The sequence below is a fragment of the Dendrobates tinctorius genome, unplaced genomic scaffold (assembly GCF_039654945.1).
Source record: "Dendrobates tinctorius isolate UK_male_01 unplaced genomic scaffold, ASM3965494v1 ptg000016l, whole genome shotgun sequence".
Lineage (NCBI taxonomy): Eukaryota > Metazoa > Chordata > Amphibia > Anura > Dendrobatidae > Dendrobates > Dendrobates tinctorius.
Window position 1 is genome coordinate 72,621,836 of NW_027361684.1, and position 21,148 is coordinate 72,642,983.

Sequence of the window (21,148 nt, forward strand, 5' to 3'; positions counted from 1 at the left end):
TGTCCAGGACAGTTTCCTGACCAGACAATGGCTGACTGTCAGCAAGGCTTCCCTCCTCCTCCTCCACCTGCTCCTCCTCCACTGCAGATGCGAAATCCTTAATGTGCATCAAACTTTGCATGAGCAGACGCATAAGTGGGATGCTCATGCTTATGATGGCGTCGTCTGCGCTTACCAGCCATGTGTGCATTCCTCAAAACACTGAAGGACTTTACAGAGGTCTTTCAGATTTGACCACTGCACACCCGACAATTCCATGTCTTCCCTCAAACTGTCTGGCCGTGTATCCTCCCACAAATGAATTACAGCCTGCCTCTGTTCGCACAGCCTTTCAACCATGTGCAGGGTGGAGTTCCACCTTGTTGCAACGTCTATGATTAGGCGGTGCTTGGGGAGGTGGAGCAATCACTGCAGATTCTGCATACGACTGGAGTGGACGTTTGAGCGACGGATGTGCGAGCACAGTCTTCACACCTTATGGAGCAGGGATGTTAACTCTGGATAATTAATAAGGAAGCGCTGCACCACCAGGTTCAAAGTGTGAGGCGAGGTATCTGTGTGAGCTTTGCACGGGCTATGGATGCCACAAAATTACGGCCATTATCACTAACTACCTTGCCTGACTCAAGATGTAGACTGCCCAGCCATGACTCAGTTTGTCGCTGCAAGTAGTCTGCCAGTACCTCTGCGGTGTGTCTGTTGTCGCCCAAAGAAATTATCTTTAACACAGCCTGTTGACGCTTACCACTAGCTGTTCGATAGTGGGACACCTCGTGTGCAACACTACCAGCTGCGGATGGAGTGCTGTGCGATTGCGCTCTGTGGACGAGCTTTCGCTTATGGAGGAGGAGGGTCGAAAGCCTACAGCCAACTGTTTCCTATACCGTGGGCTAGGCAGCACTGTTCCACCGCCGATGTCCCCTGGGGAGCCTGCATCCACAACATTAACCCAAAGCGCAGTGATGGACACGTAACGGCCCTGGCCATACCTACTGGACCATGCATCTGTTGAGAGGTACACCTTTCCACTCACTGATTGCTTGAGTCCATGGACAATGTGGTCTTTCACATGCAGGTGGAGGGCTGGGATGGCTTTTCGAGAAAAGAAGTGCCGACTGGGACTGCATAGGCTATGAGCTTGCGGAAAGCTTCGCTTTCAACCAAACGGTAGGGCATCATCTCTAATGAGACTTGTTTGGCAATGTAGGCATTCAAACACAGTTTACGCGGATGAGAGGATGAGTACTTTATTGTCCTACTCAGAGTATCTGGTTGGGTGAGCTGGACTGGAGAGCTGCATATGGGGGAAGTAGCGGTGGACCAGACAGAGTGAGAGGGGGTTGGTGATGGTATTGGTGGTGATGGCCTAGATTCAGTGTTGTGTTGCAAAACCATTGTGATTCCCTGAGTGCTTTGACATGGCGACACCTCAACATTTAGTGCTGGTGGTGTGCTTAATGGTGGCAGTGGTCTTACAGTGGGGGAAGCGATGGAGCGTTGCTGGCTACCTTCAGTCAGAGCAGGTGCACATGTGTTACCTGAGGTTTTGTAGTCCGTCCACACTTGCAAGTGCATGTTGATTAAATGTCTTAGCATGCAACTGGTATTCAAATTTCTGAGTCGGCTAAAAGGTCCTTCTGCACTTCTTACAGGTAACCTTTGCCTCATCAGTAGGATTTTGGACAAAGAAGTGCCACACTGCACTCTTCCTACTATGGTATACATTTTCTGTCCTTGCAAGCTGTGCTAAGTTGGCCATCTGGCCAAGCTGTCCAGCAACTCTTTTAGTTTTTGGTCCACGTTTTTGGACAGCTACGGGGCTGCCAGATAACCGCTGCTGTGATGTCAATGCCTGTATTGCCAGCGACACCCTCCTCCCCCAATCGATGCCAATCCGGGACAAGAACTGGGTCATCCATCACCTCCTCTTCAAAGTCATCTGCACCTTCCTCTTTACCTTCCTCTGTGTCACCGTGTAAGGTGGAAGGTGGTATAGTATGCAGAAAGGGGCACCTGAGTTCATCAGGGTCAGATTCTGGCTCAGTAGACTGCAAGGGCAATGTAGTGCTCTGGGTCAATGTACCAGCAGAATCATCTAGCAGTGGCTGTGCATCAGTGCACTCCATGTCAGATTCATCTTGAACTGGGAAATTCAGGATTTGACTGGATAACCCAGGCATGGTATGTGAAAAGAGCTCCATAGAGTAATCTGAAGTGTGGGCTGCTGCATACTTAACTTTTGGTGGCGGTGAAGGACACAAGGAAAGGTGTTTTTCCTGACCAGAACCCTGCACTGACGACTCCGTGCTTGCAGGTTTCAAACGTTCAGAAGAGGAGGCAATAGAGCTGGTGGCTGTTTCACCAATGTACGCCAAAATCTGTTCCTGATGCTCCGGCTTTGATAGCGGTTTTCCTACTCCAAGAAAAGGGAACCTTACAGGCCTTCTTGGGCCAGATGATGACGCAGGCTCAACACCTCCTGCTTTAGCTGCTATTGTGCTTTTGCCAGAACAAGCCGATGCACCACCACCATTATTACCAGCTGGGCCCCCCTGCCCATGTCCACGGCCTCTTCCACCATACTTCCTCATGTTTGGGAAAATGTATCAAAAATACCAGCAGAGAGATGGTCCTGTATGAGGAGCGTCCAGCTGTGTAAGATGTATTAAAAAAATTAAATATACGTATGTATTTTGTTAGTCGATGACGCTCTCCCAGTATGTATTTGATCGTAATCCAGCAAGCAGATATACGGAACTGTATCAGAAGTGTACAGCTGTAATAATTTTTTGTGTAACTAACAATCTCCGTATATGTATTTACGGAGTGTCACACACACATGCTGACTCTGTATAGATGTGACTGTTATACGAACGGCAGATATACAATACTGTTTGAGAATCGGACAGCTCTATACAGTGTCTGTATGGAAAATTGTCAATCTCCGTCTATTTTTATACGGAGTGACACACGCTGTCTCTGTATAGTTTTGACCGTAATCAAACAGCAGATATACGAAACTGTTTGAAAAGCGGACAGTTCTATAAGGTGTAGGTCTGGAAAAATGGAAAATCTCGGTTTGTTTTTCCAGAGTCACACACAGATAGCTTGTATTTGTCCGTGATACCAGCAGGTACACGGTAGTGTGTGAGAAGCGTACACCGCTATACGGTGTCTGTATGGAAAATTGTCAATCTCCGTCTATTTTTATACGGAGGGACACACGCTGTCTCTGTATAGTTTTGACCGTAATCAAACAGCAGATATACAAAACTGTTTGAAAAGTGGACAGCTCTATAAGGTGTAGGTCTGGAAAAATGGAAAATCTCCTCGGCTTGTTTTTCCAGAGTCACACACAGAGAGCTTGTATTTGTCCGTGATGCCAGCCGCTACACGGTAGTGTGTGAGGAGCGTACACCGCTATACGGTGTCTGTATGGAAAAATGTCAATCTCCATCTATTTTTATACGGAGTGACACATGCTGTCTCTGTATAGTTTTGACCGTGATCAAACAGCAGATATGCGAAACTGTTTGAAAAGCGGACAGCTCTATAAGGTGTAGGTCTGGAAAAATGGAAAATCTCCTCGGCTTGTTATTCCAGATTCACACACAGATTGCTTGTATTTGTCTGTGATACCAGCCGGTACACAGTAGTGTGTGAGGAGCGTACACCGCTATACGGTGTGTGAAAAAATGAACGCTCGGTAACTCACCAGAGCAAAATAATAAAATTTGGAGTGCTTTGAAAAAAGCAGTTTGAACAGCAGTGTGCACACGGCAATGCAGCTATCAGGTAGCCTTAAAAGGCAGCCTAATCACCACCAGCACTGCTGCACGCAACAAAAATCCTCCCCTTTCACTGCACACTAACTGTACAGTGAAAAGCGCTATCAGCAGAAGCAATTTTTTTTTCTTCTTCCCTGCTTAATGCTCTCCCTTATTCAGAATCAGCAGCAGCACCTCTCCCTATTTTAAGATCGGCAGAAGTAAGATGGCGGTCGGCGGTCACGGCCATTTATAGCCACTGTGACGCCACACAAAGCCAGCCAATCACTTCAATGCCCTTCTCTAAGGTGGTGGAGGCCGCTGGCCATGTCATCGTGTTGCCCACAGTGTGCGTCCTCCATCATTGGCTGAGAAAAGGCGCTGGAAGCATTATTTGCAACGCGACTTTGGCACTCGGCAACCTCATGGCCGACCTCACGCTATGGTCGGGTTTAGATCGACGAAACCCGACTTTAGCTAAAGTCGGTGATTTTTGAATTTGACTGACCCATTTTGCTCAACTCTAATCATTATCCATTTGTTTCATGAAGGCCATATTTATGAATGTGTCTCTGAACAGCTCAACAATGTACAGTACCACAACTCCAGAGTCTGCTAAATTTATCTGAAGGTCTTTGGCAGTCAAGCGGGTGTTCTGATTTGCCTCTCTAGTAATGTTGAGCATTCCGATACTGCAAATATCGAGTATCGGTCGATATTCGCTGTATCGGAATTCCGATACCGAGTACCGATATTTTTTCAATATCGGATACCGGAATCGGAAGTTCCTATAATGCAATGAGCCACTGTTGTGGCTGTGATTGGCTGCTGAAATGATGTCATCATGATGCGCAGTCTGTGCGCATCATGATGCGCGGTCTGTGCCGACTACGGGGGGTCTGTACGGGCCTGCCGGGGGCCTGTGCCGGCTGTCGGTGGGTATGTTCGGGCCTGCCGGGGGCCTGTGCCGGCTGCCGGGGGTCTGTATGGGCCTGCCAGGGGCTTGTGCCGGCTGTCGGGGGTCTGTACATGCCTGCCGGGGGCCTGTGCCAGCTGTCGGGGGTCTGTGTGGGCCTGCCGGGGGTCTTGTGTGTGCGCAGGCATCGTCTGATGGGATAAGTTCCATCGAGCTATGCCTGCTACAATGACAATGATGGGACAGTAGTAGTCCCATCATCCGGCTAATGTGTTGAATGTGAAAAAAACATACATACTACATACATACTACATATATACAACATTCATACAACATACATACATGCTGCATACTACATACTACATACATACTTCATATATACCACATTCATACAACATACATACATACTACATATATACTACATATATACTACATTCATACAACATGCATACATACATACATACATACATACTACATACTTAATACATACATACAACATACATACAACATGCTACAGACATACAACATACATACTACATACATACTACATACATACTACATACAACATACATACTACATACAATACATTCATACAATACATACATAATTAGAGTTGAGCGATACCATCCGATACTTCAAAGTATCGTATCGGATGGTATCGGCCGATCTTTAAAAAAAGTATCGGTATCGCCGATTCCGATACCGGAAGTCCCATTCAAGTCTATGGGACTTCCGGTATCGGAATAAGAAAAACCCTTTCCTGCCCTTGTACAGCCTCTCTGGGGTCTGTACGGGCCTTTCGGGGGGCTGTGCCGGCCTGCCAGGGGGTCTGTGCAGGCTCCGGTGGTCTGTGCCGGCCTGCCGGTGGTCTGTGCAGGCTCCGGGGGGCTGTGCCGGCCTGCCGGGGGGCTGTGCCGGCCTGCCGGGGGGCTGTGCCGGCCTGCCAGGGGGTCTGTGCAGGCTCCGGTGGTCTGTGCCGGCCTGCCGGTGGTCTGTGCAGGCTCCGGGGGGCTGTGCCGGCCTGCCGGGGGGCTGTGCCGGCCTGCCGGGGGGCTGTGCCGGCCTGCCGGGGGGCTGTGCTGGCCTGCCGGGGGGCTGTGCCGGCCTGCCGGTGGTCTGTGCAGGCTCCGGGGGTCTGTGCAGGCATCGTCCGATGGGACTACAAGTCCCATCTGGCGATGCCTGCTACCATGACAGTGATTGACACATTAGCCAATGATGGGACAGTAGTAGTCCCATCATCCGGCTAATGTGTTAAATGTAAAAAAAAAAAAAAAAAAAAATTACATGCTACATTCATACTACATACTACATACATGCTACATATATACTACATGCATGCTACATATATACTACATGCATGCTACATACATACTACATGATACATACTACATATATACTACATACATGCTACATACATACTACATATATACTACATGCATGCTACATACATACTACATGCTACATGCATGCTACATACATACTACATACATGCTACATATATACTACATACATACTACATATATACTACATGCATGCTACATATATACTACATGCATGCTACATACATACTACATATATACTACATGCATGCTACATACATACTACATGCTACATGCATGCTACATATATACTACATACATGCTACATATATACTACATACATACTACATATATACTACATGCATGCTACATACATGCTACATATATACTACATGCATGCTACATACATACTACATGCTACATGCATGCTACATACATACTACATACATGCTACATATATACTACATACATACTACATATATACTACATACATACCACATACATACTACATGCATGCTACATATATACTACATGCATGCTACATACATACTACATATATACTACATGCATGCTACATACATACTACATACATACTACATGCTACATACATACCACATATATACTACATACATACAATACATTCATACAATACATACATAGACATACAGTACATATAACATAGAGTAACATACTTACCAATACTTGTCACATTGTTCCCCGAAGCCATTGTCGTCTACGGAATAAATATTAACATAACAAACCACAAAAATACTCACCCACGATCCGAAGCAGTCCACGAGTGTGTCCCACGACGATCTTGGGTAGAGAACTGCAGCATCAGCTGATGCTGCCGTTCTCTACGGGCTGCAGGAATCCAATGACGGAAGGTAGGTATCCTTCCGCACTGTATTCCTCCGCCACTTAAAAAAAAAAAAGTCCCTAGTCTCACTTTATGCCATTGCTGTGTGGGAATTTCCCACACAGCAATGGCATAAAGTGAGACTAGGGACTTTTTTTTTTTTAAGTGGCGGAGGAATACAGTGCGGAAGGATACCTACCTTCCGTCATTGGATTCCTGCAGCCCGTAGAGAACGGCAGCATCATCTGATGCTGCAGTTCTCTACCCAAGATCGTCGTGGGACACACTCGTGGACTGCTTCGGATCGTGGGTGAGTATTTTTGTGGTTTGTTATGTTAATATTTATTCCGGAAAGACAATGGCTTCGGGGAACAATGTGACAAGTATTGGTAAGTATGTTACTCTATGTTATATGTACTGTATGTCTATGTATGTATTGTATGAATGTATTGTATGTATGTAGTATATATGTGGTATGTATGTAGCATGTAGTATGTATGTAGTATGTATGTAGCATGCATGTAGCATGTAGTATGTATGTAGCATGCATGTAGTATATATGTAGTATGTATGTAGCATGCATGTAGTATATATGTAGCATGTATGTAGTATGTATGTGGTATGTATGTAGCATGTAGTATATATGTAGCATGCATGTAGTATATATGTAGTATGTATGTAGTATGTATGTAGCATGTATGTAGTATATATGTAGTATGTATGTAGTATATATGTAGCATGTATGTAGTATATATGTAGTATGTATGTAGTATATATGTAGCATGTATGTAGTATGTATGTAGTATGTATGTAGTATATATGTAGCATGTATGTAGTATGTATGTAGTATGTATGTAGTATGTATGTAGTATATATGTAGCATGTATGTAGTATATATGTAGTATGTATGTAGTATGTATGTAGCATGTATGTAGTATATATGTAGTATGTATGTAGTATATATGTAGCATGCATGTAGTATATATGTAGTATGTATGTAGTATATATGTAGCATGTATGTAGTATGTATGTAGCATGCATGTAGCATGTAGTATGTATGTAGCATGCATGTAGTATATATGTAGTATGTATGTAGCATGCATGTAGTATATATGTAGCATGCATGTAGTATGTATGTGGTATGTATGTAGCATGTAGTATATATGTAGCATGCATGTAGTATGTATGTAGTATGTATGTAGCATGCAGTATGTATGTAGTATGTATGTAGTATATATGTAGTATGTATGTAGCATGCATGTAGTATGTATGTAGTATGTATGTAGTATGTATGTAGTATATATGTAGTATGTATGTAGCATGTAGTATGTATGTAGTATTTTTTTTTTTTTTTTTTTTTTTTAACATTTAACACATTAGCCGGATGATGGGACTACTACTGTCCCATCATTGGCTAATGTGTCAATCACTGTCATGGTAGCAGGCATCGCCCGATGGGACTTGTAGTCCCATCGGACGATGCTTGCACAGACCCCCGGACATCAGCACAGCCCCCCGGCAGGCCGGCACAGCCCCCCGGCAGGCCGGTACAGACCCCCACAGGGTGCACAGCCCCCCGGCAGGCCGGCACAGCCCCCCGGCAGGCCGGCAGAGACCCCGGGCAGTCCACACAGCCCCCCGGCAGGCCGGCACAGCCCCCCGGCAGGCCGGCAGAGACCCCCGGAAGGCCCGAAATGACGGCGCATCATGATGCGCACACACCGCGCATCATGATGACGTCAGGCCGTCAATCAACTGAACTTCCGATTCCGATGCCGAATTCCGATATTGAAAAAATATCGGAAGTCGGTATCGGAATTCCGATACAGCAAGTATCGGCCGATACCCGATACTTGCGGTATCGGAATGCTCAACACTATACATAATACATATATAAAACACAACATGAATGCATAGCACATACTACATACATACAACATGCTACAGACATACAACATACATTCAACATACATACTACATACATACTACATACAACATGCATACTACATACAATACATTCATACATTCATACAATACATACATACTACATATATACTACATTCATACAACATACATACATAGTACATACATACTACTTACATACAACATGCTACAGACATACAACATACATACTACATACATACTATATACAACATACATACTACATACAATACATTCATACATTCATACAATACATACATACTACATATAAACTACATTCATACAATATACATACATAGTACATACTACATACATATTACATACATACAACATGCTACAGACATACAACATACATACAACATACATACTACATATATACTACATACAATACATTCCTACATTCATACAATACATACATATAGACATACAGTAAATATTACATAGAGTACATACTCATTATCACTTGTCACTTTGATCCCCGAAGCCAGTGTCATCTATGAAAAAAATTAGAAAAAAACAGACAAGCAATACACTCCCTGATCCGCAGAAATCCACAAGTGTCCCACGACGATCTGCTGCACTGCATCACTGAGAGGTTACTATCGTTCACTGGTCTCACTTTATGGCAAAAGCTACGTGTGAACTTTGTATGTATGTAGTATGTATGTATGTTGCATGCTGTATGAATGTAGTATATATGTAGTATGTATGTAGTATGTGTGTATGTTGTATGAATGTAGTATATATGTAGTATGTATGTATTATGTAGTATGTATGTATGTTGTATGAATGTAGTATATATGTAGTATGTATGTATGTTGTATGAATGTAGTATATATGAAGTATGTATGTAGTATGTATGTTGTATGAATGTTGTATATATGTAGTATGTATGTAGTATGTATATGTATTTTTTTAACATTCAACACATTAGCCGGATGATGGGACTACTACTGTCCCATCATGGGCTAATGTGTCAATCACTGTCATTGTAGCAGGCATAGTCCGATGGGACTTGTAGTCCCATTGGACGATGCCTGCACACAGACACAAAGACCCCCGGCAGCCAGCACAGACCCCCGGCAGTCCGCACAGACCTCCGGCAGCTGGCACAGACCCCCGGCAGGCCCGCACAGACCCCCGACAGCCGGCACAGACCCCCGGCAGGCCCACACAGACCCCCGGCAGGCCCGCACAGACCCCCGGCAGGCCCATACAGACCCCCGGCAAGCCCGCACAGACCCTGCCCACACACACAGACACGCACAGTGTCCGCCCACGCACCGCCCACATTCTTCCCCCCTCCCAAACAGGATGTGCAAGTACAGAAAGGTTTTTTTTTAATTCAGATATTTCTGTCCTATTGACTTGAATGGGACTTCCGGTATCGGAATCGGCGATACCCGATACTTTTTGGGTATCGGCCGATCCAATCCAATCCGATATTTCTCAATATCGGACGGTATCGCTCAACACTACTCTCTAGCAATGCTACGATCAGCTCTCACTGAAATTTAGCTTGGTCTTCCAGATCTTCTCTCGCTTTGTGAGCCACCATTTTCATTTTGAGAGTGCTAGGCAGCTGATTAGAAGAATCCATTGCTACTGGGTTTTGGCACAAGGTTAGATGAGGCTGGATTTTTATGAATCTTCAAAATGTGCATCACCTGGCATTTCCAAACAATAACAATGAACTCGCCATAACCTTAACAGGCAACTGAAGGACCAAAACCTTTTTCAGAGTTATCTGAACACACAAATCTCGACGGTGTCCAAACTTGTATAGGCCTATTTTGCTCTTTACATTTTTTGAAATGAAAAAAAAAATAATTTGTAATTTTTTTGCCTAAAATATAAAATAAATGTATCATCTTCAACTTTAGACCATTTAGAGATCATTTCAACTTCAACTTGCACTGGGGCCTTTTGGACTTTATTAATGCCACTGCGTACAGCCAATGTCATTAAAATGATCTTCACTAAAGCAAAGAGCGAAGAGTCCTTGAAGATCTGGCCATTACAAAACCCTGATTTTAACGTAATCAAGTCTGTCTAGAATTAAATGTGAAGAAAGATTTTTTTGCACAATCCTACATTAACTGAAAATCTCTTGCAAATTCTCCAAAAAGTTTGGAGCAACCTACCTGTCGATTTTCTTCAAAAGCTGTGTGCTAGTGGACCTAGATGAATTTATGCTTTCATGCTATTTTGAAGAAAAATCTGCTCACACCAAGTATTGAATTGATTTATATCTCTATTTCATTCACTTTGCTTTTACAAGGGGCGCCTGAAAAGTTCAAGGCCCACCCATGAAATCTTTTTTGCATGGTCTTGTTTTGCAATGCAATATGTTATTTAGTTAGTTGAATGGTCTCATGAGCAATCTGGATTTATTTTTATTTTTTTTGTTTCCGTAACAGCATTTTAAAGTTGGGTAGCAAGGCTGAAATTTGGAAATGGAGAACTTGGCAAAGTTCACACATCGGCTGTTGCAATGGCTGCAATTCAGTCCCGTGGTTTCCAACTGCTTCAGCACCCACCATATTTCCCTGATTTTGCTCCCTCGGACTATCACCTATTCCCACAGATGAAAAAGCACCTTGGTGGAAGGTGGAATTGCAGCCATTGCAACAGCCGATGTGTGAACTTTGCCAACTTCTCCATTTCCATATTTCAGCCTTGCGACCCAACTTTAACCCCTTAGCGACAGAGCCAGTTTGCAGCTTAATGACCAGGCCAATTTTTACAATTCTCACCACTGTCCATTTATGAGGTTATAACTCTGGAACACTTTAATGGATCCCGCTGATTCTGAGACTTTTTTTTGTGACATATTGTACTTCATGTTAGTGGTAAAATTTCTTCGATAAGTCTTGTGTTTATTTATGAAAAAAACGGAAATCTGGCAAAAATTTTGAAAATTTTGAAATTTTAAAACTTTAAATTCTTATGCCCTTAAATCAGAGAGATGTGTCACAAAAATATCTTAATAAATAACATTTCCCACATGTCTACTTTACATCACCACAATTTTGTAAGCAATTTTTTTTTTGTTAGGAAGTTATAAGGGTTAAAATTTGACCAGCGATTTCTCATTTTTACAACAAAATTAACAAAACCATTTTTTTAGGGACCACATCATATTTAAAGTCATATTGAGGGGTGTATATGACAGAAAATACCCAAAAGTGGCACCATTCTAAAAACTAGACCCCTCAAGGTGCTCAAAACCACATTCAAGAAGTTTATTAACCCTTTAAGTGCTTCACAGGAATTAAAGCAATGTGGAAGGAAAAAATTAACATTTAACTTTTTTTTGCAAAAATTTATTTCAGAACCAATTTTTTTATTTTCACAAGTGTTAAAAGAGAAAATTAACCAGAAAATTTGTTGTACAATTTCTCCTGAATACGACCATACCCCATATGTGGGGGTAAACCACTTTTTCAGCACACGGCAGAGCTTGCAAGGGATGGAGCACCATTTGACTTTTTGAACGCAGAATTGGCTGGAATTGAGATCGGATGCCATGTTGCGTTCGGAGAGCCCTTAATGTGCCTAAACAGTGGAAACCTCCAACAAATGACCCCATTTTGGAAACTAGACCCATTAAGGAACCTATCTAGATGTGTGGTGAGCACTTTGAACCTTCAATTGCTTCACAGATGTTTATAACGTAGAGCTGTGAAAATAAGAAATCCATTTTTTCCGCAAAAATGATCTTTTCACCCCCAAATTTTTATTTTTACAAGGGTAACAGGAGAAATCATACCCCCACAGTTATTGTGCGATTTGTCCTGAGTATACTGATACCCCTTATGTGGGGGAACCACTGTTTGGGCTCATGGGAGAGCTTGGAAGGGAAGGAGTGCCATTTTGGAATGCAGACTTTGATGGAATGGTCTGCGGGCATCATGTTGCGTTTGCAGAGCCCCTGATGGGTCTAAACAGTGGAAACCTCCAACAAGTGACCCCATTTTAGAAACTAGACCCATTAAGGAACTTATCTAGATGTGTGGTGAGCACTTTGAACCTTCAAGTGCTTCACAGAAGTTCATAACGTAGAGCCGTGAAAATAAAAAATCCATTTTTTTCCACAAAAATGATCTTTTCACCCCCAAATTTTTATTTTTACAAGGGTAACATGTTATGATGAGTCACCGAAGGAGGAAAAAACAAAATACTAGCTAAGTCCAGAAAAAACAGAGAGGTTGGCAGCTATCGGATTGCAGACCCCTGAACCTACCCACAACAACTAGCAGTAGCCGTGGGGGGTTCCTACGGTGCCCTAGACCCCTCAATCACAGCCGGAGAACTACATAGCCTAAAGACAGAAAGGGGAAAAACTAAACTGCCCCAGAGCAGACCCCAAAGCAATAGGCAGCCCCCAACATATAATGACGGTGAAGCAAGATGAAAACACTAACACAGATAGAAAGATAGGTTGAGCAAATGATGGGGCCCAAGCTAACTAAATAGGACAGGATAGGAAAGCCGCTGTCTGCCATCCACAAAAACCCTATCCAAAATGTGCCAACCGACTGATAGGAAAAACAGGCCCTGAAGTCGCTAGGCTTCAAAAGACTATATCAGCACTCAGGTATATTCTGAAGACAGAGCAAAAGATCAACAGATCAGAGACAAAAATGGAATTCAGCTCACCCCCGGCCAGGGATGGCAGAACTCCCAAAAAACAAGGCAAAACAAAAACGAAACTGAAGTGTACAAAGCAGAGCAGAAAAACTTAGCTTTGAGACGCAGGAATCAGACTGGTCTCCAAGAATCCAGCAGGATCACCAGCAAGGCAGAAGGGCTTCGGCTGCCTTATATCCAGTCCTCAATTCCAGCCACCCAGTCATCATCTAGCTGCCCAGGTGTTTGGTAATCAGCCTCACTACCTTCCTTCACCAGAGGAGGGAGTTCATCAGACCTCAAGGTGAAGGGAAAAATGAACTCACAACAGTAACAGGAGAAATCATACCCCCACAGTTGTTGTGCGATTTATTTGTCCTGAGTACGCCGATACCCCATATTTGGGGAGGAACCATTGTTTGGGCACATGGGAGAGCTCGGAAGAGAATGAGTGCCATTTAGGAATGCAGACTTTGATGGAATGGTCTGCGGGCGTCATGTTGCGTTTGCATAGCCCCTGATGGGCCTAAACAGTGGAAACCCCCCACAAATGACCCCATTTTGGAAATTAGACCCCCTAAGGAACTTATCTAGATGTGTGGTGAGCACTTTGAACCCCCAAGCGCTTCACAGAAGTTTATAAATGTAGAGCTGTGAAAATAAAAAGTCTTTTTTATTTACACAAAAGTGATTTTTAGACCCAATTTTTAGACCCCCAAAGTTGGTAAATACTGGAAACCCCTCAATTCTTGCTCCAACCCTAACCCCAACACACCCCTAACCCTAATCCCAACCCTAACCTTAATCCCAACCCTAATCCTAATTCTAACCCTAATCCTAGTTCGCCCTAACCCTAATTCTAACCCTAGCACTAACCCGAGCCCTAACCCTAGACCTAGCCCTAACCCTAGCCCAACCCTAACCCTAACCCTAGCCCAACCCTAACCCTAAACCAACCATAACCCTAACCCTAACCCTAGCCCAACCCTAACCCTAACCCTAACCCAAGCCCAACCCTAACCCTAGCCTAACCCTAACCCTAACCCTAGCCCTAACCCTAGCCCAACCCTAACACTAACCCTAGCCCAACCCTAACCCTAGCCCTAGCCCTAAACCTAACCCTAATAGAAAACTGAAAAAAAATATTTTCTTTATTTCGTTATGTTGGCCTAACTAAGGGGGTGATAAACGGGGGGGTTATGTACTATTTTGTTTATTTTGATCACGATGATAGTTTATCATCGTGATCAAAATGAATTAATGGAATCTGCCAGCCGGAGCCGGCAGATTCCTGGCGGGCGCACTGCGCATGTGCCCACCATTTTGCCCGGATCCAAGATGGCGGTGCCCACCGGAGGACGTCGGCGGGTCACAGGACCACCGGGAGGGGACAGAGGACCACGGAGAGGTACCGGGGGGATCGGGGACCCTCTTTCTCTCTCCTCTGATGTGCGATCAAAAAAAGAGAAATTAAATGTAAAATCGCGGCTTTTTTATGTGATCGCAAAAGCGGGGTCAATTCATGTTCTCTGGGGTCTCGGCTACCCCCGGCAGCTGAGACCCTGGAGAAAATCCGACACTGGGGGGCGTTATTCACTTTCTCCACAGCGCCGGAGTTGTGGTTTAAGCACCCTTAATTATCGCCGTTAAAAGGCGTATCGGCAGTTGTAAAGGGGTTAAAATGCTGTAATGGAAACAAAAAAAATCAAAATAAATCCAGATTGCTCATGAGACCATTCAACTAACTAAATAACATATTGCATTGCAAAACAAGACCATGCAAAAAAGATTTCATGGGTGGGCCTCTAACTTTTCAGGCGCCCCTCGTAAATAAAAAAACATGAAGCAACATTTCTATTTTTTAAAGCATTCTTTACTTTGTGGCATCATTTCCACACCTGTCTAAAACTTTTGCACAACCCTGTATACCAAATACATTTTTGGGCCAGGTTTTTACTGATGCTGCCAATCAATGTATACATTACTTTGAATTCATACTTTATTCAATATAAAACATTGTGTGAAAGAAAAAAAATCTTTTGTTTTTAATTTTACAAATCATTTTGTTTTTCAACATTTTGTTTTATATCAGTAGAGGGAATTGTTATCCTCCAGAGCTTACAAAGCCATTCATTATAAACTTTTAATAATATTAAGTGGTACTGTTGAGCTTACAAATAATGTCCTTGTTCAGTAATGAATCACTCACTGAGGGGTTAAATTATAGGGAGCAATGTGTGCCATCCACATATCTTAATAGTACTGCATAGCCACGTGCATGGACTATGCTCCTAATTATGGTTTGGTTAATAATTTATAATTTTTTTCAATAGTGCAGTTTGCCTTTTTTAACTTACAATACAATTTGAATAACATTGACTTCATTTGATAAATTATTATATTTAATAGGATCATTATAATTGAGGGGCTCATATAAAGAAAAAAAAGATTGTTTTCTCTTGTGGTTTGTTTAATATTGTGACTGTTGTCCCCAATCTAAAGTGATATGTTACAAAATGTTGACCAACAATTAGTAAAATTAGAATTATGTGTTTAATAGCATTACCTTCAGAATAATGGGATAAGGTTAATAGGCTTACACAGGATGCTCCAGCCCCAGAGCCAAAAATTGTAACTCTCTTTGGGTCACCTCCAAAAGCTCCAATGTTTTCTTCAATCCATCGTAAAGCTTGTATTTGATCAAGTAAGCCATAGTTCCCTTTTGCTGCTTGGTCTCCTGTACTCAGGAATCCTGTGATAAGAAAAAAAATATACTGCATATCAATAAAGTAATAATGATCATAAAAGTACACTATAATTGTAGAAACAAAATGAAATTGATCACAAATACTTTACACATTTCATACATTGATTTATTGCAACTAAGCACATTTTATAAAAAAATAAACATATAAACAAAAGGATCTTTTTTGGCATCATCTGAATAAGCCTACTTGCTAATGCAAAGATCACTTTTAAGTAGCTCTGTAGGGCACTACAATTCTTCAGCATTTCCAGTGGAAATGACCAACAGCACGTTACTGCTGCCTACGCTCTATTAACTGGACCAAACTATCCTACAAACACAGCACAGTAGAAACATCATTTTTACAGATTACTGCTGAGTACCATTGGTTTCAGACAGTGAACTTAACTCAGTAAAGCTCCATATGTAGTCTCTTAGTAATTAAAAACATATCAGTGAAATTGGTAGAATGATGTTGCCAAGGAAAAAGAAGGCAAATTAGAAAAATAATTAACGATGAGAAGAAAATATGAAAATACACAACTATTGTAGAAAAAGAAACATGGACTATGCATCCAAATCTTAAGTTAACCCCTTCACACCCGAGCCTGTTTTTGCCTTCGTGACCGGGCCAATTTTTTCAATTCTGACCAGTGTCACTTTATGAGGTCATAACTCTAGAACGCTTCAACGGATCCTACTGATTCTGACATTGTTTTCTCATGACATATTGTACTTCATGATGGTGGTAAAATTTTTTAGATATGAGCTGCGCTTATTTGTTAAAAAAATCAAAATTTGGCAAAAATTTAGAAAATTTTGCAATTTTCAAACTTTTAATTTTTATGCCCTTAAATCAGAGAGTGATATCGCACAAAATAGTTAATAAATAACATTTCCCACATGTCTACTTTACATCTGCACAATTTTGGAAACATAATTTTTTTTTTAAGGAAGTTATAAGGGTTAAAAGTTGACCAGCGATTTCTCATTTTTACAACAAAATTTGCAACACCATTTTTTTTAGGGACCACCTCACATTTGCAGTGAGTTTGGGGGGTCAATATGACAGAAAATACCCAAAAGTGACACCATTCTAAAAACTGCACCTCTCAATGTACTCAAAACCACATTCAAGAAGTTTATTAACCCTTCAGGTGCTTCACATGAATGAATGGAATATGGAAGGAAAAAATAAACATTTAACTTTTTTTCACAAACATTTTACTTCAAAACCATTTTTTTTATTTTCACAAGTGTAAAAAGAGAAAATGAACCACAAAATTTTTTTGTGAAATTTCTCCCGAATACGCAGATACCCCGTATGTGGGGCTAAACCACTGTTTGAGCACACGGCAGAGCTCAGAACGGAAGGAGCGCCGTTTGACTTTTTCAATGCAGAATTGGCAGGAATTGAGATCGGATGCCATGTCGCATTTGGAGAGCCCCTGATGTACCTAAACAGTGGAAACCCCCACAAGTGACCCCATTTTGGAAACTACACCCCTTAAAGAACTTATCTAGATGTGTTGTGAACACTTTGAACCCCCAAGTGCTTCACAGAAGTTTATAACGTAGAGCCATGAAAATAAACAATCATTTTTTTTTTCCACAAAATGACCTTTTAGCCCCCAATTTTTATTTTCACAAGGGTAACAGGAGAAATTGGACCCCAAAAGTTGTTGTCCAATTTGTCCTGAGTACGCTGATACCCCGTATGTGGAAGAAAACTACTGTTTGGGCACATGGTGGGGCTCGGAAGGGAAGTAGTGACGTTCTGGAATGCAGACTTTGATGGAATGGTCTGCGGGTGTCATGTGCGTTTGCAGAGCCCCTGATGTACCTAAACAGTGGAAACCCCCCACAAGTGACCCCATTTTGGAAACTAGACCCCCCAATGAACTTATCTAGATGTGTGGTGAGCACTTTGAACCCCCAAGTGTTTCAGTAAAGTTTATAACGTAGAGGCGTGAAAATAAAATAATCATTTTTTTCCACAAAAATGATCTTTTAGCCCCCAATTTTTATTTTCACAAGGGTAACAGGAGAAATTGGACCCTAAGAGTTGTTGTCCAATTTGTCCTGAGTACGCTGGTACCCCATATGTGGGGGAAAACTACTGTTTGGGCTCACGGTGGGGCTCGGAAGGGAAGTAGTGACGTTCTGAAATGCAGACATTGATGGAATGGTCTGCGGGTGTCATATTGCATTTACAGTGCCCCTGATGTACCTAAACAGTGGAAACCCCCAATTCTAATTCCAACCCTAACCCCAACACACCGCTAACCCTAATCTCAGCCCTAACCATAACCCTAACCACAAACCCAACACCAACACACCCATAACCTTAATCCCAGCCCTAGCCCTAACCCTAGCCCTAACCCTAACCCTAACCCTAGCCCTAACCCTAACCCTAGACCTAACCCTAGCCCTAGCCCTAACCCTAACCCTTGCCCTAGCCCTAGCCCTAACCTGTGTACCTGCTTTTTTCTTTTTTTTTTCTTTATTTTTTTTTATTTTTGTGACAAGATCGCTGCGCTGCGATCTGACTCATAGTAACGCCACTTCTCCTCTGATCTCACACTGACAGATGATCAGAGGAGAAGCAGCATTACTATGTGACTAGATCGCTGCCTGGCACACAGTAACGTGACTTCTCCTCTGATCTCACAATGACAGATGATCAGAGGTGAAGCAGCGTTACTGTGTGACAAGATCGCTGCCTGGCACAGCTGTGCCAGGCAGCGATCAGCTGCGCCAGGCAGCGATCTAGTCACACAGTAACGATGCTTCACCTCTGATCATCTGTCAGTGTTAGATCAGAGGAGAAGCCGCGTTACAATGAGGGAGATCGCCGGGAAACAAGCAGCTTTCCCAGCAATCGCTCCCATTGGCTGCTGTGACGCTGACGTCATCAGGACCTGAACCAATCAGGTCTCGATGACGTCATGGGTCCCAGCATGCATTGTGCACCAGGATCCCCGCATTGTAAGGTATGTGGGGGTCCCGGGGGGCACGAAACCGCCGACAGTAGATAAACGTCGGCGCTGCACAAAGCCCAGCAAGCGCCAACGTTTATCTACTGTGGGCGGTCGTGAAGAGGTTAAAGCAAACTCATCAAAATTTTCATCCCCTTATTATATTGCAATCATGATATTACATAGCACTGTATACTTACAATTGCTCATTTTGCCTTTCTACCAAGCTAATTCTTATTTTTTCAATTATGTCTATCACATCACATGATTAAAAACTGACTAGCAAAATCCTTCTAAGCTCTATGTAAAAACAGGAGGTTAATTTTCCCTGCATAAGTTGCCACTGCAAATGTCCCCGGCAGGGGGAGGAGGGAGCAGCTGACTCAGTAGTGGGAAAGGATAAATGCAGGGAAAAGAGACTTCTTGTTTCTACACAGAGCAGGGAAAAGATAAGATTTTACAGGGTACAAAGAAAAAAATAGCAATTGTAAGTATACAGTGCTATGTAACATGATAACTGCAATATGTTAGGAGGATAAAAAAAACTTTGCTGCGAGTGCTTCTTTACGCAAACTTTTTAAAAAGGTTTACTGTTCATACTATATATGTATTGATTTCAAATTTTTGTGATTTCCTATGATTCTTGTGATTTATTATTGGGACCTTTGCTATAGAACACTGACTTCTACAGTTCTCATAAATTGTTATCAAGCCCATTAAAATATTGTTGCTGCTTATTTGTAACAATGTGATTAGGTAAGAATTTTGAAAATTTCTAGGAATTGTTTTCTTGGTTCTTTTTTTAACTGCATTCTATTGATTCAAACATTTATATAAATAGTTTACTGTCACAATTTCTCCAAATTAGCAAAAAGGCAAATTGTAATTAATGAACTAGAGACAAAATATATTGCCATGAAAATAAGCAAAGGTAGGCATAAAATTTTCAAGAAAACATCTATTGTTTTTGCTTTTATATCTAACAGAAAAAACTAAGCCAGAATATGTGAATCTTCCTTTTTTAATCATAACTAATATTTTCATTTATTCTGTTATTTAACCCATATTGCTGTATGTTTCCTTAACTGAACTTAACTTTTCACTTAATCAATTAAGAAAGCAATACAATAAATATTGATGTTGTGGGACTTGATTGTGTAACACATTCTTTTTGTAGTGTATTTGATATACTTTATCCTCTTATGGTATATTTTTTCTAAATTTAAACAAATATCACTTAAATTATTCTTCTTAGCAAATCATAAGTAAAATCTAAATATCAGCAAGTGAATTCCGTAGGCTTTTAAAAGGACAAATGATTAATAGTTAATAATAACAATCAAACATTAATTGTAATGATAGGATATTTACCAATTGCTATTATGATTTTCAAAATCAAATATTTTGCCCATTTTTCATTGTTCTGGCACTTTTTTTTATTAAAATCGCAACTTGATCAAAGGAAAAATCAAAATGTTAAACAAATTCACCCCTATCCCCACTGTTTTCTTGCAGCTGCAAATACTGGTGACTCTGAGAAACAAGTGCTTTCAGTAGACTGGAGAGGGACAGACAAGTAGACATCCATGATTCCTGTACAAGTTCTACCGTATTTATGATTTTCATATATAGAATGTGTACAAGGTGTTATCTATAGGCATGTTCACATATTGGAGCCTTTTCCTCTTTGCAAACCAGTCTAGGATCAAACTAGCAAATGCAAGTCCAAAAAAAATTGAACATCACGAGGAATTGAATTCTAATTCTAGTTGAACCTTAATACTGTATAATATTCCTTTTTGCTTGGTAGGAGAAGCTTAAGAAACTTTCTTGAAAGCAAAACATAAAACTGATGATAAAAATTGACCCACTGACCAAATACTGATAAAAATTTGCTCCAAAACATGTCCGAATGAGACCTTTTTACATTTACATTTTCAAATTCACAATTGGTAAACAAATGAACCCAATACATTTCTTGCTTCTT

At 41.7% G+C, this 21,148-nt stretch overlaps 1 protein-coding gene across 2 annotated transcripts in view; it reads right to left on the minus strand.

Moving 5' to 3' along the window:
• NLGN4X (neuroligin 4 X-linked) overlaps positions 1-21,148 on the minus strand; it is a 488,795-nt gene that overhangs the window by 113,408 nt on the left and 354,239 nt on the right. For both annotated transcript variants that reach the window (XM_073565962.1, XM_073565961.1), the window contains one exon: positions 16,004-16,189. In XM_073565962.1, the coding sequence (XP_073422063.1) occupies positions 16,004-16,189 (186 nt within the window). The remainder of the gene's footprint in view (positions 1-16,003; positions 16,190-21,148) is intronic.